The 9,863-nt window shown below is 80.0% G+C and overlaps 1 protein-coding gene across 1 annotated transcript in view; it reads right to left on the bottom strand.

Annotated features, from left to right (window-relative positions):
- Nucleotides 1–8: 8 nt before the first annotated feature.
- The window catches only part of LOC135310923 (ryanodine receptor 1-like), a gene marked incomplete at both ends in the record, with an annotated part of 48,402 nt that continues 38,547 nt past the window's right edge, over nucleotides 9–9,863 (bottom strand). Inside the window, 6 exon segments of the mRNA XM_064440051.1 lie at nucleotides 9–70; nucleotides 1,683–1,798; nucleotides 2,470–2,593; nucleotides 3,875–3,950; nucleotides 7,406–7,483; nucleotides 9,010–9,147. Of these exon segments, the coding sequence (XP_064296121.1) occupies nucleotides 9–70; nucleotides 1,683–1,798; nucleotides 2,470–2,593; nucleotides 3,875–3,950; nucleotides 7,406–7,483; nucleotides 9,010–9,147 (594 nt within the window).

The following is a 9,863-nucleotide window of genomic DNA, read 5'->3' as shown; positions in this document are numbered from 1 at the left end:
ACCTTGGCGAAGAACTTGATCTCCTGCTCGTGGGGGGATTTCTCCACCCGCCCGCTGCTCACCACCGCCTCTGGGGGGGAGGCAGTCAGGGGGGGCACGGGGAGGGGGCACGGGGACGAGCAGTCGGGGGGTCCCAGGGAGCCCCGAGGGCTCTGGGGCAGCACTCGGGGGTGGGGGGTGTCCAGGGATTGCAGGGGCACCCGGTGGCTGGGGGGGTCTTAAAGAGGTCCAAGGGGGGCTCAGGGGTTCTAAGGGGGTCTCAAGAGGCTCAGGGGGGTCTCGAGGGGTCCAAGGGAGCACCATAAGGGTCTAGGGGAGCTCTGGGGGTGCTGGGGGGCTCTGGGGGGTAGAGGGGGGGGCTCTGGGGATCCAGAGGGCTCTGGGGGACCGGGGGAGGCTCTGGGGGTGCCAGGGGAAGTCTGGGGGTCCTGGGGGTGCTCCGGGGGTGCTGGGGAGCTCTGGGGGTGCTGGGGAGCTCTGGGGTCCTGGGGAAGTCTGGGGTTCCGGGGGGGCTCTGGGGGTCCTGGAAGGCTCTGGGGGTCCCAAGGGGGCTCTCGGGGTGCTCTGGGGGTGCCAGGGGGGCTCTGGGGAGCTGTGGGGGCGCTGGGGGAGCTGTGGGGGTGCTGGGGGGGCTCTGGGGAGCTGTGGGGGTGCCGGGTGGGCTGTGGGGGTGCCGGGGGGGCTGTGGGGGAGCTGTGGGGGTGCCGGGTGGGCTGTGGGGGTGCCGTGGGGGGCTGCGGGGGGGCTGTGAGGGTGCCGGGGGAGCTGTGGGGTGCCGGGGGGGCGCCGGGGGAGCTGTGGGGGAGCTGTGGGGGCTGTGGGGGAGCTGTGGGGGGGCTGTGGGGGCTGTGGGGGAGCTGTGGGGGTGCCGGGTGGGCTGTGGGGGTGCTGGGGGGGCTCTGGGGGAGCTGTGGGGGCGCTGGGGGAGCTGTGGGGGTGCTGGGGGGGCTCTGGGGGAGCTGTGGGGGTGCCGGGTGGGCTGTGGGGGTGCCGGGGGGGCTGCGGGGGGGCTGTGAGGGTGCCGGGGGAGCTGTGGGGTGCCGGGGGGGCTGCGGGGGGGCTGTGAGGGTGCCGGGTGGGCTGTGGGGGTGCCGTGGGGGCTGCGGGGGTGCTGGGGGGGCTCTGGGGAGCTGTGGGGGCGCTGGGGGGGCTCTGGGGGAGCTGTGGGGGTGCTGGGGGGGCTGTGGGGGTGCTGGGGGGGCTCTGGGGGAGCTGTGGGGGTGCCGGGTGGGCTGTGGGGGTGCCGTGGGGGCTGCGGGGGTGCCGGGGAGCTCTGGGGGTGCTGGGTGGGCTCTGGGGGGACTGTGGGGGTGCCGGGGGAGCTGTGGGGGGGCTGTGGGGGTGCCGGGGGAGCTCTGGGGGTGCTGGGTGGGCTCTGGGGGGGCTGGGGGGGCGCCGGGGGAGCTGTGGGGGGGGCTGTGGGGGTGCCGGGGGGGCGCCGGGGGGGCAGTGGGGGGGCAGTGGGGGGGCCGTGGGGGGGCCGGGGGGGCTGCGGGGGTGCCGGGGGGGCTGTGGGGGGGCTCTGGGGGAGCTGTGGGGGTGCCGGGGGAGCTGTGGGGGGGCTGTGGGGGCTGTGGGGGCTGTGGGGGTGCCGGGGGAGCTGTGGGGGAGCTGTGGGGGAGCTGTGGGGGCAGTGGGGGGGCTGTGGGGGGGCTGTGGGGGGCCGTGGGGCGCGGCCGTACCCAGGTGGGCGATGAACTCCTGCGAGATGTCCATCCACTTGAGCAGCTGCTGCAGGAAGCCGTAGGCGAAGCGCTTCTCGATGGAGGAGGTGTCCAGCTCCATGTCCTTCAGCCCCCTGCGGCGGGCGGGGGGCGGGGGTCACCCACGGCGGGGGGCGGGGGTCACCCACGGCGGGGGGCGCGCGGGGGGCGGGGGGGTCACCCACGGCGGGGGGCGCGCGGGGGGCGGGGGGGGTCACCCAGCGGCGGGGGGGCGGGGGGCGGGGGGGTCACCCACGGCGGGGGGCGCGCGGGGGGCGGGGGGTCACCCACGGCGGGGGGCGGGGGGGGGGGCGGGGGGGGTCACCCACGGCGGGGGGGCGTGCGGGGGGCGGGGGGTCACCCAGCGGCGGGGGGGGCGCACCGGGGGGGGCGGGGGGCGCGCGGGGGGCGGGGGGTCACCCAGCGGCGGGGGGCAGGGGTCGCACCGGGGGGGAGGGGGGCGGGGGGGGTCGCACCGGGGGGGCAGGTTGGGGGAGCCGCGACCCAGCCGGGGACGGGGGGCAGCCGCGCCCCCCCCGCACCCCAAACCCCGCCGTGCCCCCCCCCGCCCCCAGACCCCCATCCCCAGCAGGGCTCAGCGCACCCCAGTCCCGCTGCCCCCTCCCCAAAGCCCCCCCCAGCCCCCCCCAGCCCCCCCCCCCCCCCCCCCCCCCCCCCCCAGAGCAGCCAGGCCCGCCGCCCCCAGCCCCCCCCGGGGCGGCGGGGGTCCCACCGGGCGCCCGCGCCCCCCCGGCCCCCCACCCACCGGGTGACGGCGTAGCCGTTGAGCTGCAGGAACTTGAGGAGCTCCTGCGCCTTCTCGCGGTCCCGCGCCTTCTCCTTGGCCGTCAGCGTGTCGTAGGGCACGAGCAGGGGGTGCGACCCCCCCCCTGGCGCCCCCGTCAGCGCCCGCGCCCCGGGGGGGGGCACCCGGGCGGGGGGAGCCGCCGTGAGGGGGGGGGAGCGCCCGCGGGGGGGAGGGGAGCACCCATGGGGGGGGAAGGAGCACCCATTGGTGGGGGGGAGTACCTATGGGGGGGAGGGGAGCACCCATGGGGGGGAAGGAGCAGCCATGGGGGTGAGCACCCACGGGGGGGGAAGGAGCAGCCATGGGGGGGAGGGGAGCACCCATGGGGGGGCAGGGGACCACCCATGAGAGGGAGGGGAGTACCCATGGGGGGGGGAAGGAGCAGCCATGGGGGGGGAGGGGAGTACCTATGGGGGGGAGGGGAGCAGCCATGGGGGGGGGAGCACGGGGGAGGGGAGCAGCCATGGGGGGGGAGCACCCACGGGGGGGGGGAGCGCCGCGGGGGGGAGGGGAGCACCCATGGGGGGGGAAGGAGCAGCCATGGGGGGGGAGGGGAGTACCTATGGGGGGGGGGAGTACCTATGGGGGGGAGGGAGCCGCCATGGGGGGGGGGAGCACCCACGGGGGGGGAGGGGAGCACCCATGGGGGGGGAGCAGCCATGGGGGGGGAGGGGAGTACCTATAGGGGGGAGGGGAGTACCATGGGGGGGGAGCAGCCATGGGTGGGGGGGGTGAAGGACAATCCTGGGGGCGGCACCCATGGGTATGCACCCACTTGGGGGGGAGCCCAGATCCATGGGGTGTGTGGGGTGCCCATAGGGTGGGGGGGAAAGGGGGTGTCGCCGGGGGGTGTGGGGGGGTACCCCCGGGGGTGGGGGGGCCGCGGGGGTGCCTTTGGGGGGGCTGTGGGGCTGTGGGGTACCCCCGGGGGTGGGGGGGCGCGGGGTGCCTTTGGGGGGGGCTGTGGGGTACCCCCGGGGGGTGGGGGGGCGCGGGGGTGCCTTTGGGGGGGGCTGTGGGGTACCCCCGGGGGTGGGGGGGCGCGGGGGTGCCTTTGGGGGGGCTGTGGGGGTACCCCCCGGGGGTGGGGGGGCGCGGGGGTGCCTTTGGGGGGGGCTGTGGGGTACCCCCGGGGGTGGGGGGGCGCGGGGGTGCCTTTGGGGGGGCTGTGGGGTACCCCCGGGGGTGGGGGGGCGCGGGGGGTGCCTTTGGGGGGGCTGTGGGGTACCCCCGGGGGTGGGGGGGCGCGGGGGTGCCTTTGGGGGGGCTGTGGGGTACCCCCGGGGGTGGGGGGGCGCGGGGGTGCCTTTGGGGGGGCTGTGGGGTACCCCCGGGGGTGGGGTGGGGCGCGGGGGGGGCTCACCCTTGGCCTCCAGCTCCTGCTTCTTCTTGCGTCCCCAGGTGTTGTGGTAGTTCTCGGCCAACTGCTCCGCCATGGCCTGGGGGGCACGGGGGGGGGGGGGGGGGGGTCTGAGCCGGGGGGGCACGGGGGGGGGGTCTGAGCCGGGGGGGCACGGGGGGGGGGGGGTCTGAGCCAGGGGGGGCACGGGGGGGGGGGTGGGGTCTGAGCCGGGGGGGCACGGGGGGGGGGGCTCTGAGCCGGGGGGGCACGGGGGGGGGCTCTGAGCCGGGGGGGGGGCACGGGGGGGGGGGTGGGGTCTGAGCCGGGGGGGCACGGGGGGGGGGGGTCTGAGCCAGGGGGGGGCACGGGGGGGGGGGTGGGGTCTGAGCCGGGGGGGCACGGGGGGGGGGCTCTGAGCCGGGGGGGGGCACGGGGGGGGGGGGGGGGGGTCTGAGCCGGGGGGCACGGGGGGGGGGGCTCTGAGCCTGGGGGCACGGGGGGGGGGGTCTGAGCCGGGGGGGGCACGGGGGGGGGGCTCTGAGCCGGGGGGCACGGGGGGGGGGGGTCTGAGCCGGGGGGGGCACGGGGGGGGGGCTCTGAGCCGGGGGGGGGCACGGGGGGGGGGGCTCTGAGCCGGGGGGGGCACGGGGGGGGGGGTGGGGTCTGAGCCGGGGGGGGCACGGGGGGGGGGCTCTGAGCCGGGGGGGGCACGGGGGGGGGGCTCTGAGCCGGGGGGGGCACGGGGGGGGTTCTGAGCCGGGGGGGGCACGGGGGGGGGCTCTGAGCCGGGGGGGCACGGGGGGGGGGCTCTGAGCCGGGGGGGGCACGGGGGGGGGGGTCTGAGCCAGGGGGGGGCACGGGGGGGGGGGGGCTCTGAGCCGGGGGGGCACGGGGGGGGGCTCTGAGCCAGGGGGGGGCACGGGGGGGGGGCTCTGAGCCGGGGGGGCACGGGGGGGGGGGGCTCTGAGCCAGGGGGCACGGGGGGGGGGTCTGAGCCGGGGGGGCACGGGGGGGGGGGCTCTGAGCCAGGGGGGCACGGGGGGGGGGGGGCTCTGAGCCGGGGGGGCACGGGGGGGGGGCTCTGAGCCGGGGGGGGCACGGGGGGGGGGGGGGGGCTCTGAGCCGGGGGGGGCACGGGGGGGGGGCTCTGAGCCAGGGGGGCACGGGGGGGGGGGGCTCTGAGCCGGGGGGGCACGGGGGGGGGGCTCTGAGCCAGGGGGGCACGGGGGGGGGGGGCTCTGAGCCGGGGGGGCACGGGGGGGGGGCTCTGAGCCGGGGGGGCACGGGGGGGGGGGGGGGCTCTGAGCCGGGGGGGCACGGGGGGGGGGCTCTGAGCTGGGGGGGGCACGGGGGGGGGGGGGGGTTCTGAGCCGCGGGGGGCACGGGGGGGGGCTCTGAGCCGGGGGGGCACGGGGGGGGGGGCTCTGAGCCGGGGGGGCACGGGGGGGGGGGCTCTGAGCCGGGGGGCACGGGGGGGGGCTCTGAGCTGGGGGGGGCACGGGGGGGGGGGCTCTGAGCTGGGGGGGCACGGGGGGGGGCTCTGAGCTGGGGGGGGCACGGGGGGGGGGGGCTCTGAGCCGGGGGGGCACGGGGGGGGGGCTCTGAGCTGGGGGGGGCACGGGGGGGGGGGCTCTGAGCCGGGGGGGCACGGGGGGGGGCTCTGAGCCGGGGGGGGCACGGGGGGGGTTCTGAGCCGGGGGGGGCACGGGGGGGGGGGCTCTGAGCCGGGGGGGCACGGGGGGGGGGCTCTGAGCCGGGGGGGGCACGGGGGGAGATCACTGAGGACACAGGGGGAGGGGGGGACAGGGGAGGACGGGGAGGACACGAGGGGGGACACGAGGGGTCGGGGGGACACGGGGGGACATGGAGGGACGGGGGGGACACAGGGACACACGGGGGGGCTCGGGGGGACACACGGGGGGGCTCGGGGGACCGGGGGGACACAGGGACACACGGGGGGGCTCGGGGGACACAGGGACACACGGGGGGGCTCGGGGGGACACACGGGGGGGCTCGGGGGACACAGGGACACACGGGGGGGCTCGGGGGGACACACGGGGGGGCTCGGGGGGACACACGGGGGGGCTCGGGGGACACAGGGACACACGGGGGGGCTCGGGGGGACACACGGGGGGGGCTCGGGGGACACAGGGACACACGGGGGGGCTCGGGGGGACACACGGGGGGGCTCGGGGGGACACACGGGGGGGGCTCGGGGGACACAGGGACACACGGGGGGCTCGGGGGGACACACGGGGGGGCTCGGGGGGACACAGGGACACACGGGGGGGCGCGGGGGGGGACACGGGGGGACACACGGGGGGGGCTCGGGGGGACACAGGGACACACGGGGGGGCTCGGGGGGACACACAGGGGGCTCGGGGGGACACAGGGACACACGGGGGGGCGCGGGGGGACACACGGGGGGGGCTCGGGGGGACACACGGGGGGGCTCGGGGGGACACACAGGGGGGCTCGGGGGGACACAGGGACACACGGGGGGGCTCGGGGGGACACAGGGACACACGGGGGGGCGCGGGGGGACACACGGGGGGGGGCTCGGGGGGACACACGGGGGGGCTCGGGGGGACACAGGGACACACAGGGGGGCTCGGGGGGACACAGGGACACACGGGGGGGCTCGGGGGGACACACGGGGGGGCTCGGGGGACACAGGGACACACAGGGGGGCTCGGGGGGACACAGGGACACACGGGGGGGGCGCGGGGGACACACGGGGGGGGCTCGGGGGGACACACGGGGGGGCTCGGGGGGACACAGGGACACACAGGGGGGCTCGGGGGGACACAGGGACACACGGGGGGGCGCGGGGGGACACACGGGGGGGGCTCGGGGGGACACACGGGGGGGCTCGGGGGACACAGGGACACACGGGGGGGCTCGGGGGGGACACACGGGGGGGGGACACGGGGGGACACACGGGGGGGCTCGGGGGACACAGGGACACACGGGGGGGGCTCGGGGGGGACACACGGGGGGGCGCGGGGGGACACACGGGGGGGGCGCGGGGGGGACACAGGGACACACGGGGGGGCTCGGGGGGACACAGGACACACGGGGGGGACACGGGGGGACACACGGGGGGGCTCGGGGGACACAGGGACACACGGGGGGGCTCGGGGGGACACACGGGGGGGGCGCGGGGGGACACACGGGGGGCGCGGGGGGACACACGGGGGGGCTCGGGGGGACACAGGGACACACGGGGGGGCGCGGGGGGACACACGGGGGGGCGCGGGGGGACACAGGGACACACGGGGGGGGCGCGGGGGGACACACGGGGGGGGCTCGGGGGGACACACGGGGGGGCGCGGGGGGACACAGGGACACACGGGGGGGCTCGGGGGGACACACGGGGGGGCTCGGGGGGACACAGGGACACACGGGGGGGCTCGGGGGGACACTCGGGGGGACACACGGGGGGGCTCGGGGGGACACACGGGGGGGCGCGGGGGGACACACGGGGGGGCTCGGGGGGACACACGGGGGGGGCGCGGGGGGACACACGGGGGGGGCGCGGGGGTCACTCGCCTGCAGCTCCCGGGACAGCGTCACCCCCGACAGGTCCACGGGCTGGGGGCTGTAGCCGTGGCTGGGGTCGTAGGTGGCCTGGGGGGGGCGGGGCAGGGTGAGGGGGGGCCATGGCGAGGGGCACCCCACGGACCCCCGGCGGTGTGGGGTGCTCCTTCACCGCCCCACGGACCCCACGGACCCCCACGGGTTTGGGGCGCTCCTTCACCATCCTGCAGCCCCCCAAGGCTTTGGGGTGCTCCCACAGCCCCCCGTGGGTTTGGGGGCTCCTTCGCCCCCCCACAGCCCCCTGCAGGTTTGGGGGCTCCTTGCCGCAGCCCCCCGTGGGTTTGGGGCACTCCTTGGCCCCCCCGTGGGTTTGGGGGCTCCTTTGCCCCCCCGCAGCCCCCCCACGGGTTTGGGGGCTCCTTCACTATCCCGCAGCCCCCCGCGGGTGTGGGGCACTCCTTGGCGCAGCCCCCCGCGGGTTTGGGGGCTCCTTGGCCCCCCCACAGCCCCCTGCAGGTTTGGGGGCTCCTTGGCGCAGCCCCCCGTGCCCCCCCCGCGGGTTTGGGGCACTCCTTGGCCCCCCCAGCCCCCCCCCGCGGGTGTGGGGGCTCCTTGGCCCCCCCCGCGCCCCCCCCGCGGGTGTGGGGGCTCCTTGGCCCCCCCCCGCTCCCCCCCCGCGGGTTTGGGGCACTCCTTGGCCCCCCCCGCGCCCCCCCCCGCGGGTTTGGGGGCTCCTTGGCCCCCCCCGCGCCCCCCCCCGCGGGTGTGGGGCACTCCTTGGCGCAGCCCCCCGCCCCCCCCGCGGGTTTGGGGCACTCCTTGGCCCCCCCACCCCCCCCCGCGGGTTTGGGGGCTCCTTGGCCCCCCCCGCGCCCCCCCCGCGGGTGTGGGGGCTCCTTGGCCCCCCCCGCGCCCCCCCCGCGGGTGTGGGGGCTCCTTGGCCCCCCTAGCCCCCCCCCGCGGGTGTGGGGGCTCCTTGCCCCCCCCCCCGCCCCCCTGCGGGTGTGGGGGCTCCTTGGCCCCCCCCCCGCGCCCCCCCCGCGGGTTTGGGGCACTCCTTGGCCCCCCCCGCGCCCCCCCCCCCGGGTGTGGGGGCTCCTTGGCGCAGCCCCCCGCCCACCCCCCGCGGGTTTGGGGCACTCCTTGGCCCCCCCGCGCCCCCCCCGCGGGTTTGGGGGCTCCTTGGCCCCCCCCGCGCCCCCCCCCCCGGGTGTGGGGGCTCCTTGGCGCAGCCCCCCGCCCACCCCCCGCGGGTTTGGGGCACTCCTTGGCCCCCCCGCGCCCCCCCCGCGGGTTTGGGGGCTCCTTGGCCCCCCCCCGCGCCCCCCCCGCGGGTGTGGGGCACTCCTTGGCGCAGCCCCCCGCCCCCCCCGCGGGTTTGGGGCACTCCTTGGCCCCCCCCCAGCCCCCCCCCGCGGGTGTGGGGGCTCCTTGGCCCCCCCGCGCCCCCCCCGCGGGTTTGGGGCACTCCTTGGCCCCCCCCCCGCCCCCCCGCGGGTGTGGGGGCTCCTTGGCCCCCCCCACCCCCCCCCGCGGGTGTGGGGGCTCCTTGGCCCCCCCCCGCGCCCCCCCCGCGGGTGTGGGGGCTCCTTGGCCCCCCCCGCCCCCGGGCCCACCTGGGCGGACTGGGAGATCTTGCGGGGCTTCTTCTTGTCGGGGCGGTCGTCGCCGTCGCGCGCCTTCTCCAGCACCCACTCCCACGCCAGCATCGCCTTCAGCGACTCCTTGATGGGCCACCGGTAGATCTCCTTGTCCTGGGGGCGGGCGAGGGGCTGGGGGGCGCCCCCGGCGCGGGGGGGCGCGGGGGGGCCGGGGGGCGCGGGGGGCGTTGGGCGTACGGGGAGCCGGGGGGCTTTGGGGGCTGGGGTCCGGATGGGGGGGGGAGGAGGGGGATTGGGGTGGGGGGTTGAGGGGATGGGGGGGGTTGGGGGGATATGGGTGAGGGGGGCGGGGGGGCGTGGGGGCTGGCGCGGGGGGCGTTGGGCGTACGGGGAGCCGGGGGGCTTTGGGGGCTGGGGTCCGGATGGGGGGGGGAGGAGGGGGATTGGGGTAGAGGGTCCAGGTGGGGGTGAGGGGCTGGGGGGGGGGTCCAGATGGGCAGGAGGAGGGGATTGGGGTGGGGGGCTGGAGGGGTGAGGGGCTGTGGGGATTGGGGGATTCTGGGTGGGGGTGAGGGGACAGATGGGGTCGGGGGGTCTCAGTGAGGGGCTGGGGGGGTCTGGGTGAGGGGCTGTGGGGATTGGGGGGTTCTGGGTGGGGGTGAGGGGACGGATGGGGTCGGGGGGTCTCAGTGAGGGGCTGGGGGGGTCTGGGTGAGGGGCTGTGGGGATTGGGGGGTTCTGGGTGGGGGTGAGGGGATGGATGGGGTCGGGGGGTCTCAGTGAGGGGCTGGGGGGGTCTGGGTGAGGGGCTGTGGGGATTGGGGGGTTCTGGGTGGGGGTGAGGGGACGGATGGGGTCGGGGGGTTGCA

This window comes from Phalacrocorax carbo, unplaced genomic scaffold (genome assembly GCF_963921805.1).
Source record: "Phalacrocorax carbo unplaced genomic scaffold, bPhaCar2.1 SCAFFOLD_246, whole genome shotgun sequence".
NCBI classification, from domain to species: Eukaryota; Metazoa; Chordata; class Aves; order Suliformes; family Phalacrocoracidae; genus Phalacrocorax; species Phalacrocorax carbo.
Note: the sequence above shows the minus strand (reverse complement) of the source record. Positions and strands in the feature narration are given on the sequence as shown.